Genomic DNA, 26,512 nt, shown 5'->3' on the forward strand with positions numbered 1-26,512 from the left:
TATGGTAGCACTTTTAGTGACTAATACTTTAGTGGCAGAAACATATCTTTTGCCGACTAAACTAAAAGTAGTAGCCAAATGTGTACTTTCGGCGACCAATTATTTAGTAGCTAAAAGTGATACATTCCCCGACCACAACAGGTTGGTAGCCAAAAAGCCTCATTCGGCGACCAATTATTTAGTGGCAGAAACATATCTTTTGCCGACTAAACTCAAAGTAGTAGCCAAATGTGTACTTTCGGCGACCAAATATTTAGTAGCGGAAACATACCTTTTGCCGACTAAAGCCAATTTAGTAGCCAAATGTGTACACTTTCGGCGACCAAACAGATTTTAGTCGCCAATACTATCGCTGACAGGGTAAAGGCGACGAGCTTAGTGACGAAAAATTTTGGTCGCTAAATCGTTTTGGCGACTAAATAAGTGACTTTTGGCAACCAATATTTTGGTAGCCAAAAGTGACATTTCTTGTGGTGAATTGTTGTAATATATTGATAATATAAGTGTTGTCATGACATAAAAAAAGGAGATATGGAATTAGTAGTCATTAAAATCATAAGATTTTGGAGTTATCTTTTTGGATTTGATTCTTACCAAGCATTAAATTTTTTTTTAAAAAAAATAAAAATAATAGTATGATCGTAAAACGAATCAAACGGTAGTTGAGCAAATTTTTGTGCTTGGCTTGAACTACACTCAATAAACACTATAAAAACCTAAGTTAATTACTCGAGCTCAACTGGTGAACTCAAGTAAAGCTCCTTTAAGTAAAAGTATTATATTTTTAAATTAAACTTAAATAATCGACTATTTAACTCGACTCAATTTGTTCATTTATATCCCTAAATAGGATAATGCACTCCTTAAAATAACATCAGCTGTGGGTAATAATGAATTATATGAGCAATCAAAGAAGTCATGAGCAAACAAGTAATGTGTTTCATGACCAAAAAAAAAACAAAAAAAAAATTGATAGTAGTTCACATATCTACTATTTAGTTGTCTATGACATTCTTTGCATATTGTCCAGAGAATATTAGAACTTTGTCTGTGAAGTTGAGGGATGAAGCCACTTAGCCCAAAACTTCACTTGCAACAAGTGAAAGAAACGAAGAAAATGAAATGAAACCATGCTGTAAATGTCACGACCCAAACCCGGCCCTATGGGTTTAGCACCGTAACCGGCCAGTAATCCAAGATTACCGAAGGCCTGCAGAACAGTAACACAGTAAAACAGAGTACAGGGCCTGGCGGAAGCCAATACAGTAAATAAATAATGTCCATTGAGCTGTGACAGTCTGTATGCCAAAAAGATTTTTCATGCATTCACATATACAAGCAGTACAGTCTATACAAAATTTACAGTTACACAGTACAGGGACCTAATCCCTTGGTAACAGTACAGTTAGCAGCTGACAGTCTATACAGTAGTCCAACAGTGTGGGGACAAACAGGGGAAAAACAAAACACCCCAAAGCCATAGCATGGCAACTCGGAACCTCGCAGTGAGGCACAAAGGCTGGCTTGACAAAACTGGAGTCTAACCCGCGCTCCTAGCTCCGATCTGGTGGCTGAGCACCTACATATATATATAAACAGTGAGCTAAAGCCCAGTGAATAACATAATGCGTAGAGAGGTTAAGAATGAAATGTCCTTACAGTAATGAAAACAGTTCATTAAACAATACTTCAGTCTTTCAGTCAGAACAGTTATTCAGTCATATGTGGTACATCCATTAGCATAGCAGTAAACAGTAGGTCTTAAAGACCAAACAAAAATGATGGCCATCAGTCAGTAAACAGTAGTGGTTCCGCGAGGGAACCGACAGAGATCTCTGTAACAGTAGCAGTAACAGTATACAACAGTTGCTAAGGATGCCACAATACATTTCGGAATATAGGACATACATTCAACAATTAACAATAAGTACTTCAGAAAACAGTTTCGTTAAACAGTCAGAAAACATTCTCAGTTGAACATATCTTTACACAATTGTTACTCACAGTGTTCGGGCTACGGTGTGCTAGAGCGTGTCTCCCCAGTCGCCAACCCTATACAGTTCACAGGTTGAACACACACTAAACTACACAGTTGGGAAATATCATAATTTAATCCCTAATGCCTCGGTGTGTTCTACATCTATATCCTCAACAATATGCCTTAAACTAGGCCTAAGAATGCCTAGAATGGGATGAGGATGCAAAGATGTGATCAGAAAACAGTTTCGGAATTTTCAGAAAAACAGATTCCCGCTCGAGCGCAGGTTTACCCGCTCGAGCGGACATGCAACAAAGGTACACGCTCGAGCGTCAACTTTCCCGCTCGAGCGTACTGTAAAAGTACTGGATGGATGAAATCTCCGCTCGACGGACGCTCGACGCCCGCTCGAGCTTGAGACACATGACTCCGCTCGAGCTCCCAATCCTCCGCTCGAGCGGACTGGAAAACAGTGCAGAGATACTGGATGCTCGGATTCCACGCTCGAGCGGAACTTCCCCCGCTCGAGCGGAAGCGCAAAATCTGGGAATTCCAGATTGCACCTCCAAGCCAAAACCCAGGTTCAAAAGCATCAAAACCGATCCTCTTGGGCTGAATTTCCAGAAAACACTTGTAAACATATAGAATAACACGGTTCAAAGCTCAATTTTGAGAAATCAAAGCCCAAGGGTGTTTAATTCAAACTCAATTTCAAACCAATTTCATGAACAATATGAACATGCAAACATGCATGAATTCAAATCATTTTGAAGCTCCAATTTGATGTTCTAAGGAGCCACTTGATCCCAAAACAAGTTGAAAACATGGACCATTACAAAATTATGAACATGCATGCACCATTTTACCATGAATTCAACTCGAAAACTCATTAATTCAAACATGCATGCATGAAGTGAACTTCAATTCACCATTAATGAACCAATTCATGACTTAGCTCTACAATTAGACATGAACCGTGCAAGAACAACTCAAAGGCACAATTAAGAAGATGAATGATCTACCTTAGGTGTAGAATTAGGAGTGAGGGAGCTCAAATATGCAAATACACTTCAATTTCCTTCAAGTCTCTCAAGCCAATTCACAAACATGAACTCAATTCTCTCTTAAAGCTCTCACCTCTCTCTCTACCCGGTGGAACTCAAGGAAAAGGCTGATCAAATGTTGCTCCTAAGTGAAATCAAGTCTCAAGAAGGTCCAAGTAATGGGCCACTAGAGTGGCATTTGTGTAATTACGGCAACCATTGCAATTTAACTCATTTTAATCTAATTTAATCATACCTAATCAGTTTTTTGATAATTACACCATAAAATCACATAAATTATGATGATCATGAAACATCAATCAATTCCCGGTTCGGCCGCCGATAAGGCCTTCAATTAGCAGTTTAAACATGGAACGTGAACAGATCAAATAAACAATCAAACAGATAGAATACAGATTAACACTCATACTCGGTCAATTCAGTTCCAGTTTTCAGTCAGTCAGTTCAGTACTTTAATCAGCTCAGTTTAACGATAATCAGTGTTTATCGGTAATCTATCAGTCATTAATCGGTAAACAGTATGAGGGTTGTTACAGTCTCCCCTCCTTAGAAAGAGTTTAGTCCTCTAAACTCGAGTTACCTTTGTTTTGGAAGAAAACAGGATTCAGTGGAAACAGTTCAGGATATCTTTTAGCCATGTCATCTTCCCTTTCCCAAGTGGCGTACACACCACCATGGTTTTGCCAGTCAACTTTCACTAGCGGGATCTCCTTGTTTCTCAGTTTCTTGATTCGTCTGTTTACAATCTGTATAGGCCGTTCCTCGTAAGTGTAGTCATCACTCAACACTACCCGAGTAGGCTCAATTACATGGAAGGGATCCCAGAGATAATCTCTTAACATCGAAATGTGGAAAACATTATGCATGTGTTCCATTTCAGGAGGGAGCGCAACTTGATACGCCACCAGATTAATTTTCTCAATAATCTCATACGGTCCGACGTATCTCGGTGCTAACTTGCCCTTGACTCCAAAACGAGTCTGGCCTTTCATCGGTGTCACTTTCACAAATACGTGATCACCCACTTCATACTCTCTGTCTCGTCTTCTAACGTCAGCATAACTTTTCTGTCGGCCCTGTGCAGTTTTCATTCTCTGTTGTACTAGTTTCACTTTCTCAGTCGTTTCATAAACAATCTCGGGCCCAAGCAAAGGCCCGTCTCCAACTTCTGCCCAGCAAATCAGAAATCTACATTTTCTGCCATACAATGCCTCGAAAGGCGCCATACCAATACTCGAATGGTAGCTGTTGTTGTAGGCGAATTCAACTAATGGCAAATGACTTTCCCAATCTCCCTGAAAATCAAGGACACACATTCTCAGTAAATCTTCCAGAGTTTGGATGGTCCTTTCTGACTGTCCATCTGTCTGAGGATGATAGGCACTACTCAGCCTCAATTCAGTACCCAATGCAGTCTGTAGACTTTGCCAAAATCTCGATGTAAACTTCGAATCCCTGTTAGAAACAATAGACACAGGCACTCCATGCAGTCTCACAATTTCATCAATATAGATAACAGCCAGTTTGTCCGCATTATAGATTGTCTTGACAGGTAAGAAGTGAGCAGATTTGGTTAGTCTATCAACAATATCCCAAATTGAATCCATACCTTTTCTGGAGCGAGGTAACCCAACGATAAAGTCCATCGTGATATGCTCCCATTTCCACTCTGGTATGGGTAGGGGTTGCAATAACCCGGCAGGTCGTTGATGTTCAGCTTTGACTTGTTGGCAATGAAGACATTTGGACACAAAGTCGGCAATTTCTTTCTTCATTCCCGGCCACCAGAAATTCTGTTTCAGATCTTGGTACATTTTCGTATTCCCCGGGTGGATAGACAATTTTGAATTGTGGCCCTCTTGTAGAACTCTTCTTTTCAGTTCAGTATCATTCGGTACACACAGTCTTTCTTGAAATTTCAGTACATTGTTCTCGAATTTGAAATCCGGTCTCGGCTTAGACTCTCTTTCTTCGATGATCTTTTTCAAGAAGTCATCCTGTTGCTGTTTCTCTTTAATTTCTTCTATCAAGGCTGGTTGAGCAGAAATAGCGGCTAGCGTTCCACCTTGTTCTCTCAAAACAACTTCAATTTCAAATTTTTCAAGGTCACCAAGCAGCTCTTTCTGTCCGGTGAGCAAACAAGCTAAGTTGGCAATTGACTTTCGGCTCAATGCATCGGCAACAGTATTGGCTTTTCCCGGATGATACAGAATCTGTAGGTCGTAGTCCTTGATCAGTTCTAGCCATCTGCGCTGTCTCATATTTAGTTCCTTCTGTGTGAAGAAATATTTTAAGCTCTTGTGGTCGGTGTATACTTCACATGTCACCCCGTACAGATAGTGACGCCAAATTTTCAGTGCAAATACTACGGCAGCAAGTTCCAAATCATGGGTCGGGTAGTTCTTTTCGTGCGGTCTCAACTGTCGGGAAGCATAAGCAATAACTCTCCCATTCTGCATTAACACACACCCTAAACCCTTATGAGAAGCGTCACTAAATACAGTATAACCATCCGTACCTGAAGGTAAGGTAAGAACCGGTGCAGTCACTAATCGAGTTTTCAACTCCTGGAAAGCAGATTCTCTTTGGTCAGTCCAGTCAAATGATATCCCCTTTTGAGTCAGTTGAGTCAACGGTAAAGCAATTTTGGAGAAATCTCTGACAAATCTTCTGTAATATCCAGCCAATCCCAAAAAGCTTCGGACTTCAGTCACGTTTGTTGGTCTAGGCCAGTTCACTACAGCTTCAATTTTCTGCAGATCAACAGAAATTCCATTTTTGCTAACAACATGCCCCAAAAACATAACATGGTCAAGCCAAAATTCACATTTAGACAGTTTAGCATACAGTTTCTGTTCTCTTAGGGTCTGCAGGGTAAGTCTCAGATGATGTTCATGTTGTTCTATACTCTTGGAGTAAATCAATATGTCATCAATAAATACTACAATGAAGTCATCAAGGTATGGTTTAAAAATTCTGTTCATGAGGTCCATAAATGCAGCTGGTGCATTCGTGACTCCGAAAGGCATAACTAAAAATTCATAATGGCCATACCTCGTTCTAAAAGGAGTTTTATCAATGTCTTCCGGTTTAACCTTCAGTTGATGATACCCCGATCTGAGATCAATCTTAGAAAACACTTGTGCACCCTGTAACTGATCAAATAAATCATCAATGCGCGGTAATGGGTATTTATTTTTCACAGTTACCTTGTTCAATTCACGGTAATCAATGCACAGTCTCAGCAAGCCATCTTTCTTCTTTACAAACAAAACCGGTGCACCCCATGGTGAAGTACTGGGCCTGATAAACTTCTTGTCTAGCAGTTCTTGCAATTGCACTTTCAGCTCCTTCAGTTCAGTTGGGGCCATTCTGTAAGGAGCTTTCGATATCGGCTGTGTACCCGAAATCACATCGACGGTAAATTCAATCTCCCTGTCAATCAAATTCCCTGGCAGATCATCTGGAAATACGTCTGGGAATTCCCTGACTATAGGAATACAATTCACATCAGTTTTAACACTATCATCAGTAGACACAGTCAGCACAGAACACAGATATCCTTTACACCCCTTTCTAAGTAATTTAACGGCTTTCACTGACGAAATCAAATACGGAGGAGGTATTACTCCACTCCCATTAAACACAAATTCAGGCAAACCTGGTGGGCGGAAAACAACTTGCTTGGTCACACAATCAATAGTGGCATGATATTTTTGTAACCAATCCATCCCCAATATTACATCAAAATGATCAATGTTCAATGGTAGTAAATCAATAAACAGATGCATATCCCCAACAATGATTTCACATGCAGGGTACATATAAGCACATGTCATGGATCCTCCTACGGGTGATGATACGGCTAGCAGATAGTTCATGGGTTCTAAGGGTCTATTCAATTTCCGTGAGAAAGCAGGCGATACATAAGAATGTGTAGACCCCGAATCAATCAATACATATGCATTTTGTGTACAAATAGAGAGGATACCTGACACAACGGTTTGAGTATTTTGCACGTCTCCCGATACTAGGGCGAATACTCGGCCCTGCCTCATGGGCTCCTTCCCGGTAGCTTTGGGGTTAGGCTTTGGTGCTACAGTTGACGCTGTTGTGCTTGGCGTAGCTTTGCTACTAACTTGCGGAGCAGAGGGACAGTCTCTAACCATGTGGCCCACTTTGCCACATCTGTAACAGACTCCGGATATTTTGTGACAAACCCCTTTGTGCTTGTTGCCACATACAGAGCATGGTGGAATGAACCCACTCCCTTGACTGGGGTTAGTTGTCGACCTCGTATTCTGTTTCTTGTTGGCCGGGTTGTGCTTGCCTTTCTTGAATTTAAAACCCTGCCTCTTACTACGCCATTCCGACGTTGGTGTTTCAGTTTTCAGTGCTTCAATGTTTGACTCGGCCATCAATGCCCAGTCGAGAACACCCACAAAAGTCGGTAGTTTCAAAACATTTATTCGGTCAAGTATTGCAACATTAAGGCCACCCTCAAATTTTCTGGCCTTCTTGTAGTCAGTGTCCACCATGTGTGGTGCATATCTGGCAAGTTCAGTAAATTTTGTTTCATATTCCGCAACGGACATCGTACCCTGTCTCAGTTGTTCGAATTCAGTCACTTTCCTATCCCTGACACACTGTGGGAAGTACTTTTCAAAGAAGGACTCCTTGAACTGAGCCCAAGTCATAACAGTATTTGTATCGCGGATCAACATCCACCACCTTCTAGCTTCTTCCTGTAGGGTGAAGGTAGCTAACAATACTTTATTCGCTTCGGAGCACGGAAACACTTCAAATAGTTTTTCTATTTCCAGAACCCAAGCTTCAACTTTTAACGGTTCAAGGCCTCCCTGAAAGGATAGCGGTTTCATTTTGCTGAACTTTTGGGTCAGAGCAATAATATCCCCATCATTCATATTCGCATTAGGTTCCGGCTGTACCGGAGGAGGAGGTGGGGGCTGTTAGTTCTGTTGTTGTTCAAGTCTAGCAGTTATCAGTTCCATCATTCTTTCCATTCTTTCCATTCTTGCCTCGGTAGAGGAGGATTCAGGTTCATTTGCATTGTCAATTTCACTATAAGCAGTTATAACAGTTTTAAACATAAGCAGTCATTTGTTTCACAGTTTAACACATTAGAAGATATTCAGTTATAACATAACCACACGTTTTTCAAGGTCATGAAATACCCTAATCACTTTTCTAGGACACCCTATAGCTCATTTGGACACGTGTGTGCGGTATGACTCGTGGTTAAGTATCGCTCTGATACCACTCTGTCACGACCCAAACCCGGCCCTATGGGTTTAGCACCGTAACCGGCCAGTAATCCGAGTTTACCGAAGGCCTGCAGAACAGTAACACAGTAAAACAGAGTACAGGGCCTGGCGGAAGCCAATACAGTAAATAAATAATATCCATTGAGCTGTGACAGTCTGTATGCCAAAAAGATTTTTCATGCATTCACATATACAAGCAGTACAGTCTATACAAAATTTACAGTTACACAGTACAGGGACCTAATCCCTTGGTAACAGTACAGTTAGCAGCTGACAGTCTATACAGTAGTCCAACAGTGTGGGGAGAGACGGGGGAAAAACAAAACACCCCAAAGCCATAGCATGGCAACTCGGAACCTCGCAGTGAGGCACAAAGGCTGGCTTGACAAAACTGGAGTCTAACCCGCGCTCCTAGCTCCGATCTGGTGGCTGAGCACCTACATTTATATATAAACAGTGAGCTAAAGCCCAGTGAATAACATAATGCGTAAAGAGGTTAAGAATGAAATGTCCTTACAGTAATGAAAACAGTTCATTAAACAATACTTCAGTCTTTCAGTCAGAACAGTTATTCAGTCATATGTGGTACATCCATTAGCATAGCAGTAAACAGTAGGTCTTAAAGACCAAACAAAAATGATGGCCATCAGTCAGTAAACAGTAGTGGTTCCGCGAGGGAACCGACAGAGATCTCTGTAACAGTAGCAGTAACAGTATACAACAGTTGCTAAGGATGCCACAATACATTTCGGAATATAGGACATACATTCAACAATTAACAATAAGTACTTCAGAAAACAGTTTCGTTAAACAGTCAGAAAACATTCTCAGTTGAACATATCTTTACACAATTGTTACTCACAGTGTTCGGGCTACGGTGTGCTAGAGCGTGTCTCCCCAGTCGCCAACCCTACACAGTTCACAGGTTGAACACACACTAAACTACACAGTTGGGAAATATCATAATTTAATCCCTAATGCCTCGGTGTGTTCTACATCTATATCCTCAACAATATGCCTTAAACTAGGCCTAAGAATGCCTAGAATGGGATGAGGATGCAAAGATGTGATCAGAAAACAGTTTCGGAATTTTCAGAAAAACAGATTCCCGCTCGAGCGCAGGTTTACCCGCTCGAGCGGACATGCAACAAAGGTACACGCTCGAGCGTCAACTTTCCCGCTCGAGCGTACTGTAAAAGTACTGGATGGATGAAATCTCCGCTCGACGGATGCTCGACGCCCGCTCGAGCTTGAGACACATGACTCCGCTCGAGCTCCCAATCCTCCGCTCGAGCGGACTGGAAAACAGTGCAGAGATACTGGATGCTCGGATTCCACGCTCGAGCGGAACTTCCCCCGCTCGAGCGGAAGCGCAAAATCTGGGAATTCCAGATTGCACCTCCAAGCCAAAACCCAGGTTCAAAAGCATCAAAACCGATCCTCTTGGGCTGAATTTCCAGAAAACACTTGTAAACATATAGAATAACACGGTTCAAAGCTCAATTTTGAGAAATCAAAGCCCAAGGGTGTTTAATTCAAACTCAATTTCAAACCAATTTCATGAACAATATGAACATGCAAACATGCATGAATTCAAATCATTTTGAAGCTCCAATTTGATGTTCTAAGGAGCCACTTGATCCCAAAACAAGTTGAAAACATGGACCATTACAAAATTATGAACATGCATGCACCATTTTACCATGAATTCAACTCGAAAACTCATTAATTCAAACATGCATGCATGAAGTGAACTTCAATTCACCATTAATGAACCAATTCATGACTTAGCTCTACAATTAGACATGAACCGTGCAAGAACAACTCAAAGGCACAATTAAGAAGATGAATGATCTACCTTAGGTGTAGAATTAGGAGTGAGGGAGCTCAAATATGGAAATACACTTCAATTTCCTTCAAGTCTCTCAAGCCAATTCACAAACATGAACTCAATTCTCTCTTAAAGCTCTCACCTCTCTCTCTACTCGGTGGAACTCAAGGAAAAGGCTGATCAAATGTTGCTCCTAAGTGAAATCAAGTCTCAAGAAGGTCCAAGTAGTGGGCCACTAGAGTGGCATTTGTGTAATTACGGCAACCATTGCAATTTAACTCATTTTAATCTAATTTAATCATACCTAATCAGTTTTTTGATAATTACACCATAAAATCACATAAATTATGATGATCATGAAACATCAATCAATTCCCGGTTCGGCCGCCGATAAGGCCTTCAATTAGCAGTTTAAACATGGAACGTGAATAGATCAAATAAACAATCAAACAGATAGAATACAGATTAACACTCATACTCGGTCAATTCAGTTCCAGTTTTCAGTCAGTCAGTTCAGTACTTTAATCAGCTCAGTTTAACGGTAATCAGTGTTTAACGGTAATCTATCAGTCATTAATCGGTAAACAGTATGAGGGTTGTTACAGTATAATATATCAATAAGTTAAGTTCATGTTTATTGATACAAAATCAGCTATAAAATTAACCATATAGAATATAAGTGGAGCAATCTGAATGAAACTATAGTTTTAATGATGAGCCCCACCTTTTAATATATATGACGAGAATTATTTTATATGATTGATTCTATGATCGGTTCTGCATATGTAGACTTGTTGATAATATATTATATATACTCCAAAAGCATATACCATCACGGCTTCCGATCTCTTGTTCCAACTTTGTGTCCCACCAGGGTTTCATTTCATTTTTTGTTGGCGCAAAAATGATTTTTAAAAATTTTAAAATATCTTTTTGGTGTTAATTTCAACCAAATTAATTTTTAATTTAAAAAAAAAAATAGATTATGAAAATATGAAACCAAACACAATAAATACCACGAAGTGAGTAGAGATTTTTCCAATGATGGTCATCGAAACTGATTCTCTTGAAGCTACTAATCTTATTCAGGAGGGAGCCCCTCAAAGCTTCCCTCACAGAGCTCTAGTTAATGACTCGAAATTTGCTCCTTCTGAGATGGGTACATTGATATGGTATTTTTTTTTTTAAATAAAGTAGAGGTAAGGCATAACTTACAAATTATATATAAAAATTAGTTAAATGATTTTGTTTATTACAATCCAATCTACAATTCACAAGTCAAGAGGAAAAGTAAATAAAATAAATTCAATGAAATAAGATTGATCCATCTAAAGCACCTGGGTATGATGGGTTGACAGCAGGGTTTTACCATGAAATACCCTCTAAAAATTGAGAAGCTCTAGCTTGCAATAATGAGACTTAAATCAAGCACCACGCGGATAACTTTTACTGTCTTCACATGTTGTTTTAACAATTGAACAACTATATATATTGAATAAAGATTGAGAGCTCTAGAAAAATAGCTCTAAAGAGAGCTCTAATGATAGGTCCCATCGGATCTTACACCTTGTAAGATCTAGGATACAGACCAAGATAAACGGGTGATTTTATTTTATTAAAGAATCAGGATCGGAGCTACGCTCTTTTTTAACTATTTCTTCTATACCTATTTTTTGTATATATGTATTCGGAAGGAGTTGCCCATCCTTCCAAACTTGGGGTTCTTCGAATCAACAGGTGGATCCGTTTCCTCTCCCCAGCTACATCATGTGATATACCATCCAAAACTGTACATATATAAGTTTGTAAACATTACCCAAAACTATTCAAAAATTATAGAAATCTATTCATCAAAGTCCTCAAAAACTATCCATAGATGTTTGTTCTACTCAAAGTCAAAGCTAATGAAATGGATTGGCCAAGCAACAGTGCTTCCAATAGCATCTTCAGGCACAAATGCAAGCCCTCTTATCCTACCATGCCGTTCTGAACCAAATGCATGAACAATTGCATTATTTTTTATAGACATTGGCCCTTCTTCTGTAGAAGGCTTGTGAAGCTCTTGAACCTTATTCTGCAATGTATAATATTTATGATAAGGAACCCAAGTCAGACAATGTTAGTAATAAGTAGGTCTTTTCTTCAATCTTCTTTCCTTGTTTTTGTTTTATTTGATGTAATTTGTGCTAAAATCATTATGTATAATATAATTAGCTCTAAAAACTTTCGTTTTCACTTCTTTCCTTTCCTATGCACAATAGAAAACACTTCTCCTTTTACTAAAGTATAATGTATTTTGCACCCATAAGAGGGAAGGGGTCGAGAAAGAATCATAGACATGTTAACAAAACAAAGAAAGTGATGTATGATCCCCTAATTTTATTATCTTGCAGGCCATCTTATTTCTTGGATGGTAAGAGATGCAAGTGAAACTTTGTTTTGCAAACTCACGAGGCAAAGAAAAATCCTTCAGGGATAAGTTTTGTGAATATATAGATATATTAAAAAATCAAACAAATTAGAAGAAAATTAAAAAATGTAGAAACTATACATGAATTATAGCATGCAAGTCATATGAAAGAAGTTCTAAAATACAGGACCCTTTCATCTGAAAACTCCTCAACTTTTTAACCACCCTTTCCCTTATAATTCTAAACCCTTAATGAGCAAACTTTTGGCCTATATTTTTGTTTTGTTTTTTTTTTTTTTTTGGCTTTTCTACGTCAATAGAGGTTTGATTAGAGCTCTATTATTATTAGAGCTCTATATCACTGCTGATATATATATATATATATATATATAACACACAACAAAAATGATTGGAAGCTCCTATTTGTGAGCTCTAAAGAACTCTAATTTGTGGTGAGCCTTATGTGATGTGATGTTTTGGCCCTTTTTTTTTTTTTCCTTTTGAATTTCCACGTCACTAGAGCTGAGTTTAGAGCCCCAACTCTAGAGCTCTCTATCATCACTCAGCACACAATAATTGATGACCCTATTATTAATTCTCGTCATTTTTTTTTTTTTTTTGCCATAAGAGCATCTCCAACAGTACACCAAACATTTCATCAAATCTGAGTAAAAATATGACCAATTCCTCTATTTGATATCAGACACTCCAATGGAGCTTTCATCAAACCACAAGATGTCTGGGGGGTCAACTGGAAAGAGCAAAAAATTTTTTTTTTTTTTTGCTTTCATTTCTGTTTCCTTAATTCAAACAAGAATTCTTCAGAATATCCACAATGAGAATTCTTCAGAATATCCACAATGAGAATTCTTCAAAATATATATACAAATCATATATCTTTACATAGTTTAATTGTTAGTTAAGAAGATTGGAAGATTGAGGAATTAAAAAAGATTGAACAATTGTGGATCAGAAATTGAGTAATGATCAGAGAGAGAGAGAGAGAGAGAGAGAGAAAGAAACTTAATGGATCAGAAATTAAGAGAGAGAAAGAGAAAGATCAAGAAGTTTGAGAGGTTTGGTAGGTAGAGAGAGATTTGTAAAATGTGGGATGTATAAAGATTGTTATTAAATTCCAAATCAACATATCACCATCAAACTAATTCCATACAAAACTGAAAACAATAAGAAGAACATAAAAATACAGAAATGGAAATATGGACTTCATCTTCTATTTGAGACTGAGCTCTTGGGTGCTCAACCTATACTCGTGGAATTGAAAATGGAATTGGAATTGGAGGTATAGAGTGGATAAGAGATGAGAATTGAGTAAGAGAACGTGATGGAAATGGATTCAGGGGAAAATGGAAATAGAGTTTAAAAAGATGCTGAGGTGGTCGACCCAAAGTAAATTTTCACAAATTTTTGTCGTACAGCAGTCATCCGGGGGGACATCCGGCTAGACATCCGGCCGATCGTCTGGTGGATCCAACTCAACGACTATGCACAGTAAATTGCTGAAAGGTGCAAGCCATCCTCAGTTTGGTAAAATGTTTGATATTTTCTCAATTTGATACCGTTTTGGTGTAACTATTGGAGCACAAAAAGTACCTTTTTTTTTACCAAGGTTGAATTTAATGATGGATTTGGTGAACGGTTGGAGATGGCTTAATGGTGCAGGAAATTAATTGAACCAATATATGTTACACAATACTATCATACTGGACATCAACAAGTTCATTCAACCAAAATGCATGAATAACTTTAAACATTTAATCAAAGAATAACAACCACTTCCATTCCATGAAAGATGCTCGTTATATATATATATATATATATATATTTCATATTCATCAATCACAACATGATTATGAAACATAAGGCTCACAAGCAATTGACACTAGAACGTCATATTTCTAGGTAGAAAAGCATCCTAATAAGGACGTTGACCCACATAATTTCCTGGTGGATAATAGTTGCAAGTGACAAACCACCATTTATTCTGGCATTGAACTCTAGCACAGCCGATTTGAGCAGTGTTGCGCCAAACAACTTGAGTGTAATGCAGGCAACCAGCAGCTTCACCAATACATGCATTCAAGCCGTAGGAATACTTTGGCTTCTCATCTACCCACATCTTCACCGCATGCACCGCTGTAAGTTCACCCGAACTCTCTGCAATGTTTTCGCCATATGGACACTACAAGAAAATACACTTTTGCCGACTAACACATTCGTCGCCAAAAGTACATATTTTAGTCGCCGAAAGTATTTCCCGACTAAATAATTTGGTCGTTGGATTTGTCGGCCATACATAGTCGCCGAAAGCATTAGCGACTAAAATTCATTTAGTCGCCATAAGTATCACAAAATACCGACTAACATGTTAGTAGCCAAACAGACAGGTATTGGCGACGAAATAAGTCTTAGTCGCCGATAGAATACATTGCCGACTAAAACGTTAGTCGCCCAAACCTTTCATTAAATATTTTAACTCAACTATTAGCTACTAATGTTTTTGTCGCTAAAAAATACAATATCTACGGCAGCAATATTCTTAGTCGCTAATAGTGAAACTTCAGCTACTAATGTTTAGTCGCCCATGATTTTTTTATGTTTTGGCGACTAAAATTTAGTCGCCAAAAATTTTCTTGGGGTTTTAGCTACTAAAATAAGTTGTCGCCATAGCTGTTTTGGAGTTGTTTTGGCTACCAAAAATTTTGTCGCCAAAAGTCTTTTCAGCTTTAGCCACTACACATTTAGTCGCCATAACTATTTTCCAGTTTTTTTGGCTACTAAATTATTAGTCGCCATAACTATTTTTATTCGTTTTAGCTACTAAAATTTTAGTCGCCAAAAGATTTTTCTTTTTAACTACAAATTGATTTCTCACCAAAAGCGTCATTTTATATTTTTGTTTTGTTTGTTTAATTTTACTAAATTTTGTCCAAACCTGTATGTATCCATCGCAACCTGTAATACGTATACAACCTGTATGTATCACCTACATGGTTCACTTAGAACCATAAAACAAAAATGAACACCTGCTATATATATTCCAATTACAAATAATAATGTAAACTTATGTACGAACGAACTATATATATTCCAATTACAAATAATAACATCATACATTCCAAATACGTTACCAAAATTATGTCCTCTATACACAACATTTTTACTATACTATGCATTGTAATGACCATTTGACAAGGTACAAATTACTATGGTAATATGTACCACGACAAAAGGTAATACAAGCTCCAAAAATATTATGTACCCCACCATAAATTATATGTACGATGCATCCAAATTCCACGGTTCATTAATTAATACAAGCTCCAAAAATACTTTGTACCCTGTCAAAAATTATATGTTCGATGCATCCATAGTCCACAGCAAAAAGTATAGGACGACAAAAAACTTCCCAACTTTCCCAGCTTGTGTATCTTCCGAGAAAAAATTAGAAGATCCACATGTCAATGCCAAAAGCCATCTACACAACAAAAATTACACCCATTAGTTCCATTGTAAACAAAAAGTTATAGCCATCTACAAAACACAAATTGCAAGGATGTCAATTGAAATTGTATGTAAATATAATTTGAATTTAGGTATTTCAATATAGTTTTTGTACACGTTAACTTGTATTTAAAGTGCAAACAAATTTGTAAGTCAACCCCAACTCAAGTTTACTCTAATGTGTAAACATACATATATTTTATTCATAACTGTACGTATATAGAGATTGTTATAGAACATATATATATTGCTAAGCTTTAATATATTTGTATAAGCTTTAGGCATTTTTCACGCCAACTCCCAACGTACACGTGCTAATTACGTCCCGTCCGTCCCCACATGTCCTATTTGACACGAGAAAACTACCCGTACCATCCCCGCAGTGCTTCGGGGGCTGCTCTCAAGTTTTGGCCCTCGAACGCCTTTTTTCGGCTAAGTTTATTGCTTTTTTCACGCCAACTCCCAACCTACGCGTGCTAATTATGTCCCGTCTGTCCCCACAGGTCCTACTTGACACGAGGAAGCTACCCGTGCCATCCCCGTAATGCTTTGGGGGCTGCTCTCAAATTTCGGCCCTCGAAGCCCTTTTTTCGACTAAGTTTATGGCGTTTCTCACTCTAACTCCTAACGTACACGTGCTAATTACGTTCCGTCTGTCCCCACAGGTCCTGTTTGACACGAGGAAGCTACCCGTGCCATCCCCGTAGTGCTTTGGGGGCTGCTCTCAAATTTCGGCCCTCGAAGCCCTTTTTTCGACTCAGTTTATGGCGTTTTTCACGCTAACTCCCAACGTACACGTGCTAATTACGTCCCGTCTGTCCCCACAGGTCCTATTTGACATGAGGAAACTACCCGTGCCATCCCCATAGTGCTTTGGGGGCTGCTCTCAAATTTCGGCCCTTGAACGTAGGATGCAAGCCCTAGCCGTACATTCCGAGGATCCGCAGAGAACGTAAGATGCAACCTATCAAAGTCCTTCCATGCCTCACCATCAGCTGGATGTCGCAGTACTCCATCATCCACACGCTTATCTTTGTGCCATCTCATATCTACAGCTGTTTTTTTCGACATGTAAAATCTCTTCAACCTCGGTGTCAAAGGAAAGTACCTCAGTATTTTCTGTGAAATTTTTTTACCCGTCTTGTCGTTCAACTTGTATCTAGACTCCGTACATGTAGAACAATTCTCCAATGTGGTGTTGTCCTTCCAAAATAAAGTACAATCATTCTTGCATGCATGAATGGGCTCATATCCAAAACCCAACTCACGTAAGAACTTTTTCGCTTCATAAAGGGTCCATGGAACATTTTCATGACACTTTGGGAGAATGTCTTTGAAAACTTGCATAACCATATCGAAAGATTTGTTGCTCCATTTATTGTACACCTTCACGTGAAGCATCTTAATTACGAAGGACAAGATGGAAAACTTTTCACACTCTGGATATACTTGACGTTGAGCATCATCGAACAACTTCATGAACTTAAACAAATTGTGCCTCTCCGAACTAGTACGTTCTCCGTCGATAGGATCATCCATGAGACCACTCATGTAAATCTCTTGTAACATGGTTGGAAGTTCATCCACATTTTCGTGATTGGTTGTCATTCCAGCTCGGTCGGTTTGAGTGTCATTGTTTCGCATAGTAGGATGACCACGAAATAGGGGGACACGTTCCCCGTGGTGGACCCAAGTGCGATAAGAACATGCGATTCCTCTTCGAAGCAAGTGCAACCGTACAACATGTCGAGGTAATTTCGTGCCGTTCAAGCAATCAACACAAGGACAACGGATTTCATCCTGCGGCCCTAAATTCTTCGTAGCGAACTCCAAAAATGACTGAACACCTTGTACATACTCTTTGCTTTTTAGCCTATCTGTTATCATCATCCAACTCTTGTCCATTCTTGGAACAGTACACATCAAGCGAAGATGAACCTGGGAATCGACAGGGAATTGGAAAAATACTCTGTAATGGAAGAGAGCTTAAGTAAGTTTAGGGGCTTGATTAGCATTGCTTTTTGAAGTGAAGAAAATAGTAATAACAGATCGGTCTCATGGATGATCATAAGAAATCATTAATCTTTTTCAAATTTTCTGCTCACTTTAGCTTTTTCAAATCTGTGGCTCCTTTTCTCTGGAAGCTTGTAAAATGTAACCTTTTATCCCTTTCAGACAAACCAAATGTACACAACTTTAATCTGAACCATCAAGATTTTTCTTTAAAGAAACAATAATGCACTAATGTCAAGTACATTTGAGGTGTATCTTGCAAAAAGAAGGCTTGAACCCTTGATACATTTAGATAGGAACACCAACAATGGCCACTGTCACTCTCTTCTCATTATAAAATGGGTTTATTTATTATGGCATAGCTCATATTCTCAATTTAGATTGCCACAAAAAAATTACAAAAAGAGAAAAAACAACATATTTCATCAATCTCATAAACACTTTGTCTTTAACTTTGAAAACTCTTTGTCACATTTTTTCAAAACATTTTGACTTTGATTTTGATATGAAACAATATGTCAACAACTAGAGTTTAGCATTTTTCACTCTAATTTTGACATTAAACAATATCACAAGAGCACTCAAGAAGTAGAGATGGCCCAAGCCTATTGAGGGCGTAGACAAATGAAATGTAGTTAGAATATGGTTTGGTGCCTTACATTGGCCATTGCCATTCTATTATTGTTCCCATTCTATAGTAAGATAGTGCAACTTCTTGTGCAACTTAGATTGTGAAGTTAGGTGCTTCCAGAATCAACGGTATGGTTGAAAGGGTACAGATATCTCGGGAGATCCGAGAGATTATTTTTCATCTGTTTTCAACAAATTATGAGTGAAAGGACGACCATGTTCTGTAATCGTCATATTGACCAGATTATCGTCTATTGTTTCTATGGAGTTCCAAAGGTTTGCAGTGCAAAAATGTGAGAGTAATTAGGATATTGAGTAATCACACTTTGTAATCCTAATTTCTTATGTGACGGCCACATATTTGTGAACTAAAATTGACTTTTAAAGAAATAATTTTCAACTATAGAAATGAACGACAGTGTAAACCTCAAGTTTTTCGTAGTGTGTTTCTTGATTGGTCATCAACACGCCGTGATGGGGTATGTGTTCATAATGTATATGTTTCTCCGTTGCGGTCATCAAAGGTAGTTCTATATTTTTTGAACTATCTTTGTCTTACTCTTCTTGAAATGTGTAGAGAGAAGTACTAAAATATCTGAGTTTTAAGTCAGACAATAATCTAAGGGTCATGAAGAGTATAGACTACAAAAACAAACGAATGTGGATGTGTCTAATTGTTTTAAGAGGAGAATGCAAATAGTTTATAATGTTAAACTTGCAATTCTTTAAGGTCCAAGAAATATATATTGAATTGAGGTGTTCCAAACAACAACTACCTAACCCATTGTAGATGCGGAGCTGGAGTATATCACTTGTCTTTCGTCTCTTGAATAAAGTGGTCAGGGGCTTATTCTGAAGTGTTTTGGTGGATAGGAATTGAGATAGATGATCTCATACTATGATCATCAGGCTTATTCTCAACTGATTTGGTGGTTACGATTCGAGTTAGGGGAGAGCAAGGTTGAATTTGGTTTGGTTTTGAAGTAAACTAACATCGAATTATTAGCTATGGTTTTATGAAATTTGGAATCAAACTGAATCTTGAAAATATTGAAAGTTTTCAACCAAACTATGAAAATGAGATTCATTTCAATTTGGAACTACGATTTCTATAAATATATTTACATAAATGGAACTAAATTTCAAATAAAAATCATAACTATAAAATCATGGACCTAACTGTCAATAATTAGGATTGAATCGAACGGATTTGTGGTTTTTAAAAAAAAACAATTTCTTTTACTTAATTCGAATTTGAGTCACACCATCGGAACGTTTGAAACATGTTCAATACAAAAAACAGAGGCACATTTATAATGATAAAACTAACTAAGGAAAAGCATCCAAAATCAACAAGTGTGTTCAAAAAACAGATGCACATTTCGAACATTTTCGATACAAAAAAAAGAGGCAGATTTCGAACATTTTCGATACAAAAAACAGAGGCACAGTTATAATGATAAGAGTAAATCAGGAAAAGCATCCAAAATCAACAAGTGTGTTAAAAAAACAGAGGCACATTTCGAACATTTTCGAACCGATTTGGAACATTTCTCCAAAACGGAGGCACATTTAAACGATACAAAAAGAATCCAAATCCAAAATCAAAATGGACAATCTGCAATGTCAACCACACCCATTCACGAAGTCAGGAAAAGCCCTAAAAATTTGTGTACGAAATAAATGGAAAATGAAAGGACAAAAACATGTCAAACCCTAAAAGTAATCGTCAGAGAAGGGGATGGGAGAGACATCGACAACCAGATAGAACCAGCTCGACAGAGAGGGAGAGAGACGACAGAAACATACCTGCGATGGTGATGATCGCCGATTTACAGTGGTGCTGGTGGTGAGCGCCGGTGGCCTGCGATGGTGATGCTCGCAGGTGGTGAGCGACGGGTTTGGTAGGGACGGGTTTGGTATGTTGATGTCGGTGTGTGAGAGGGAGACAAAAGAGAACAAAACACTGTGTGCAATATATATGTACTGGGCGCGAAAATTATTTATTTTCCCTCTAAAAACAAAATTCGAACATTTAGCGACTAAACGACAATTTGTCGCCAAAATGCATGTTTGGCGACAAAAAATTGGTCGGCTAAAGATTCCTTTTTGGCTACTAAATTCAAAAATTCGTCGGCAATACTGAATATACAACGACTAATACAGATTTGGTCGTCAAAAAGTAATCACAAAAATACCCTCTTTTTGGCGACAAAAATGTTTAGTCGCCAAATTAAACCATAGGGCGACAAAATGAAATATTGGTAGCCTAAGTGGGGTAACAACAGCGACTAAATGGAAAGTTGGTCGCCAATGATACTATATGGCGACGAAAACACGTTAGTCGCCAAAAGGTTTCAATCAATGCCGACCGAAGCCGATATTTGGTCGATGAATGTGGTCTTTTTGGCGACTAAAATTGGTTTGGTCGCCAATTTTAGTCGCCAAACATGCATTTTCTTGTAGTGGGACCATTTGAATGTTCCAAGTTGCAGTCAGCACTCCTCAATTTGGCATAGTTTTCGGCATAGGCAGCTACAGTGTTGTTCCATGTAAGAGGCTTGACTCTGATTTGTGCTCTAGCGGCATTGTGAGCAGCAAGGAAGTCTTGTGGAGAGGTTTGGGCTTGGGAGAGACGAGCCATGGTCAAGGCCACAAATGAAACAATGGCTAGTGAAATCTTGGAGAGAGCCATTTTGATTCGATCTTTGTGATTATGGAAGGATACGATTTTATGGTTTTTTTGTAGGCAAAGGTTGGGAAAAGTTACCATTAAAAATAGTCATGGGAATGTCATGCATGGTCATTAGGGTAACCTATTAAAGTCAAATAACAGTTGTACAAGTTCACAAAAAGGAAAATAATAGGCACCTATTAATGTTTGATTTGGTCAAATTATTGGAAAAGTATTGCATGAGCTAAGAAAGGAGCCTTCATGCATCAAGTTTAAGAGGAGTGGAAAGATGGTTTTACCCATCTAGAACTCTCCAATATTTTCATCTTGGTTGACCTTAGTGGTCTAATAAAAATTTCTATCTACTGTCAAAAAATAAAAAATAGGCTTTTGGATTTATCCTTTAAAATTTACTTTTTAACATGTATCTAATTTTATTTTGAAATACTTTTTAAAACAACAATAATGACAATAATAGTGATAGTTATAGAAATATCACGCCATCAATAGAGAGTTTTTCGTAAGGGATGAGTTTCTCTATCAAAGTTATTGTTGGGCCTCATGGAACTCACCATAAGTCCTCACTTCAATGACCTAAGCTGTTTATTTTGTTCAACTATGAGTATAGATCATCTATGGGGAAAAAAAAAATCAAATTGACCTAATAATCATAACTCATGATTTTTTTAAATTTGTCTACAAAAAATTTAAGAAACATTATAAATATAAAAATAGACAGTTCATTTTTTAAATTATTTGAAGGTGGTTGGACCACATTTTCCATTTCCCACAGCCCTAGGTAGATAGATATCCTATTTTGTTCTACCTTTTGACATCCATGCAACGCTTGCAAAATTCTCTTACATTTTAACTTAATAGTTTTATGACTGCTCTATTGTAATCCTGAAGTTTTTTACTTAATATACAGCAATGCTAGGTATCATGAAAAATCTTTCATGAAAATCATCATGAAAAATTTATGACCTTTAGATTACACTTGCAATAAAGCACTTCACACTAATCAAAGTAATCTAAGGATCACAAATCTTTCATGATCATTTTCATGAAAAAAATTTCATGATCCCAAACATTTCTCATATATATATATATATTGAAATTTTTGACTGTTGTATGGTAGAATCTATTTTTCTAGATAAAATTCTGAATATTTTTTTCTAGGTACCCACAGCAATGGGAGGGTGATGAATTAAGGGACTATTCACTATTGCAAACTCAACACAAGGTGTATTCTTCTATTTTTTATCAGTCAAAAATTTAACAAAAAATAAAAATAAAAACTATAGGATTATAATTTGGCAGTCTCATTTCTTTCTTAATCTACCTCCTCTCTAATCCCATTTCATTTTCAGGAAATTAATGCAAAGTTTACACAACCCACTGGCTCACTCCGGATCCAGAAATTGAATAATTTCATATTGATATGATCACAAGCACAGCTACACTTCCATGAGGGATTGTTGTTCTAAATTTTTGTGAAAAAATGGTTATAGTACAAAAGAACATGTGCAGCAGTCAACCTCAAATCTAAGCTATCAAAACCAACCCCGGCATGTGTGCTTACAAACACAAATCTCCAACAAACAAAATGGAGCAATTTCATCGTAAGAATAGAATAGTGACCTCTCAGCTTCGACCATTGATGTTGTTTCGATAGGCTATGAACAAGTCATTCCAAGTATCTGTAATTCCCAGTAAGCACCAGTGCATACAATCATCGTGTTTCTTTCCGCCAGCTGTGGATGGATGGGCATCTGCTCTAAACTCATTCATGCGGGTTATGTCCAACACATTGTAACCAGAGCGGTTGAGGACCTTGAACAAGTGCTGGTTCACAAGGCGTACCTCCACATTTGTTCCATTATTTCTCAGAGAGAAAAGTTCTTCAACCTGAAAGCACACAGGTAACCCAAAACCTAACCGTTAAATTACATGCTGCAGAAAGTAAGTGAAATGATACAGACAAATATGTTTTGTACAAGGCAATCTCCACTCAAATTGGAAAACTATAACATTTGATAAACTGTTTCAAGTGTGCAATGGAGATTTACCTCTTGTGACAACAGAGGATGTAACGGCTGACAAGAACCACCTTGGTCCCATTCACCTCCTTCAAAATGTCGAGGGGATTGTGTACGAAAAAATAAAATTGCACTTGGATCTCATTCTTCTCTCCACGTATGATGTCTGTCAATTAAAATTCATATATGCACATTAACAAAGTTGATTTCTATCCAGCATTTTTCCTACCAGGAATTAATGCGAGCAATGCAATAAACATAAAATTAGTTCTGAATATTCAGAACTGAACAAGGACACCCAATCTCACACACGTGCCAAACAAGTTGCACAAACATAATGCCCATATGAGAACTCAACGTGGAGATAACTAGAACACTAGGGGATTTGGACCATCTGGTTCACCCTTATGTTTAAAAGGATTGAACTCTCACAAGAAAATCAAAATAGATGGTCCACGTTATCTGATCCTAACACTTATAAGCATTGACCATCTGCAGACACAGATCATCAGGTCCTGCACCATTAAACATTTACCTGGGTAACCAAATGTGGTGATATGATAAATATATTTTTATCTGCACTAATTTTTTATCTTGATTGGCCACCTTTTTTTAATTCAACTCTTGATCGTCTACTTATCACTTAGGCTTTTCCACTATAAGATAATATTAATATTATTAGCCTTCAATCAGTGAAACATATAGCAGCTTTTAAAGTGATAGGTAAATCAATGGGTTTTCAGTTTAGAATCATTTTAGGATATTCTTTATGTAAGTCATCAAAGACAAATCGAAAATTCTCCCAAAACAATCCCTAAGGATCGTATGTGAGAACCCGAATATAAAAATTAAGTAAATAATTAAATAATAATAAATTACAATCTCAAATATTTTGATGGTAAAACTTAAAATGCAAACTAAATATTTGGTGGGCCTTTTAATTAATTTTAAGCCTAAATAAATTTATGGTGAAAGTCTTTAATTTAGAGGCAAGATTTATTATAAAGAAATAAAATAAAACAAAATAAAATAGAGAAGTAGGTGTGACTTGAACTTTAGACCACAAGATTAATAAATAAGGTTCTTACCATTGAGTTGCATATAACTTATATATATGTTTTGTATATTTATATATTTATTTGACCTATGTGTGCCCAACACTAGTATAAAATAAAATATATACAAAACCTACAAAACCCTAACTCTCTTATTACTTTACAAAACAACAACAGCCCTTTAGGGTTCCTAGCAGCAGCCGTGAGATTTAGTCAGAGAGGCAACGAAGCTGTGGTGAACAGCAAGGAGAGAAAGAGGAATTTAGCATTCGGCTCTGGGTAATCAATACTGTGGGTAAGTAAACTGTTTAATTGCACTTCTATTATTATTATTTTTTTTTTTTTTATCTTCCATAGTTGAGTTCGTGAAACCGCAAGGATTATTCATTGAGGTATCTAGTAATTTATGGGCTTGTGTGAAGGACATTCTAGTATATCAAACCTGGGTCATGGGAAATAATGATGGAAGAACAGGTGTTGTGTGGTTGCGTGAGTCTCATTGTGGAAGAGATGCGGCATTATCTTTTGTGTGTTTTGTTGACAGTGGACTGGTGCCCTTGTTTGGTATAGGTCTAGATATAATGTTTAAGGCTCAAACATTCATGTGTAAAACATTAATTTTGTGCAGAACCATAGAGTTTAAAAATGAAGAAATCATATCAAACGGATGAATTTTAAACTGAAATTTTTACAGTAGATTAATTACATACTGAATTGTATATTTGAATTTTTTCATAATTTTTGGGAGTCAAAATCCATATAAATTGAGGTATTCAAATCTGTCCAGGAAACCTGTCCGAAACAGTAAATTCGGGAGTGTTGTTCTCTTTGGGTATAAATCCAAAAATTATCAAATTAGTGTCATTAGAACCGGTTACGAGTCTAGTTTCGTACGTTTTTGGCCTTGCATTGATTGCTCTCGTATATTAAGAGAACCGTCAATTTCTTTAAAGTGCTACAGAAAACCATCTGTTTGGATATAATAAATTGTAAATAATTATTTTGATAAGCAAATCAAGTGAAACCAATTGGGTTTGAAACTTATGATATATTAGATCATATCTGGAGGTTATTGGAATTTTTGGAATAGCGTGGAGTGGGTTTTGTAATTTTCAAAGTTAGTGAATAGGTTGAGAAGGCTTGTTTGAAATTCTATTTTATCTTAAAGTCACAATTAATTAAGTTTTGACTGGAACCCATGTCTTGGGTGATTTTAAACCTTGAAAAACATGAACTTAGATAATATTTAAGAGTAACGGTGAGTTGTGTTGAGCCGTGTTAGTGTGCTTTAGTTGAGGTTACTTAGTTCCTATTTTTTTAGTATTTTTAAATTAGTTGTGACGTGTAGTTTTTATACTTGGTTCAGGGCACTAGTTGGACTTTTACACTCTATTCGAGGATTATATTATTTCGGTTTCAGGTGAGTAGTTTCATGCTACATATTTTTATAAATGTTCCCCTACCCTGAACTGTTGGAAAATTAAATTGTTGTATCATGATTAAGCTATTTTGATAAATTATTATATTATCAATTGAATCAAATTATTTTTGAAACATGTGTGAACTTGGCATACTGTAAACTATTTGTTTTGGTCTCATGTTTATAATGATGAACTACCATGTTTTGCGAAACTGATGTGTATTGATTATTGGGACCATGTGTATATTTAGTCCAGGGAAATTATTCCACTGTGTGTGGTGACTCTGGCCATTAGGGAACAAATCCGGGTTGAGCCGTGATGACTCTAGTGCTCAACGATTGTAAGGAAAAGACGTTTAAAAACAACTAGGTGACCTTCAATCGGATCGTCTTTGAGAAAAGGCCCAGGTGCCACCCTGAGGATGAGTTTTAGTTCGGTATTGGATCCAACGGGGCTTATAGCCTGAGAAATGTGTGGCATATTATTTGTTTTTATTGGTACCCAGAAAATTATTGGTGTTCGTGTTATAATTTGTTTTAAGTGGAAAATGTCGTTTATCATATTCTTACGAGACATGAGTATTTTAAGTG

The 26,512-nt window shown here is 37.5% G+C and overlaps 1 protein-coding gene across 1 annotated transcript; it reads right to left on the minus strand.

Moving 5' to 3' along the window:
* Window positions 1-14,308: 14,308 nt before the first annotated feature.
* On the minus strand, window positions 14,309-21,472 carry LOC114279854 (basic form of pathogenesis-related protein 1-like). Its single transcript, XM_082897984.1, has 2 exons — window positions 21,206-21,472; window positions 14,309-14,767 (listed from the first exon to the last, which is right to left on the minus strand). The coding sequence occupies exons 1-2, from the start codon at window positions 21,426-21,428 to the stop codon at window positions 14,502-14,504; spliced, it is 489 nt and encodes a 162-aa protein (XP_082754110.1). The 5' UTR covers window positions 21,429-21,472; the 3' UTR covers window positions 14,309-14,501.
* Window positions 21,473-26,512: the final 5,040 nt, after the last annotated feature.

The sequence above is a fragment of the Camellia sinensis genome, chromosome 12, assembly GCF_055761805.1.
Source record: "Camellia sinensis isolate YWXY chromosome 12, ASM5576180v1, whole genome shotgun sequence".
NCBI lineage: Eukaryota > Viridiplantae > Streptophyta > Magnoliopsida > Ericales > Theaceae > Camellia > Camellia sinensis.

Excerpts from the sequence above, each read along its gene's own strand:
- LOC114279854 (XM_082897984.1), bottom strand. The coding sequence starts at position 21,428 with ATGGCTCTCTCCAAGATTTCACTAGCCATTGTTTCATTTGTGGCCTTG. Across the intron at positions 14,768-21,205 it reads CAACTTGGAACATTCAAATG|GTCCATATGGCGAAAACATT; the intron begins GTCCCACTACAA and ends TTTTCTTGTAGT.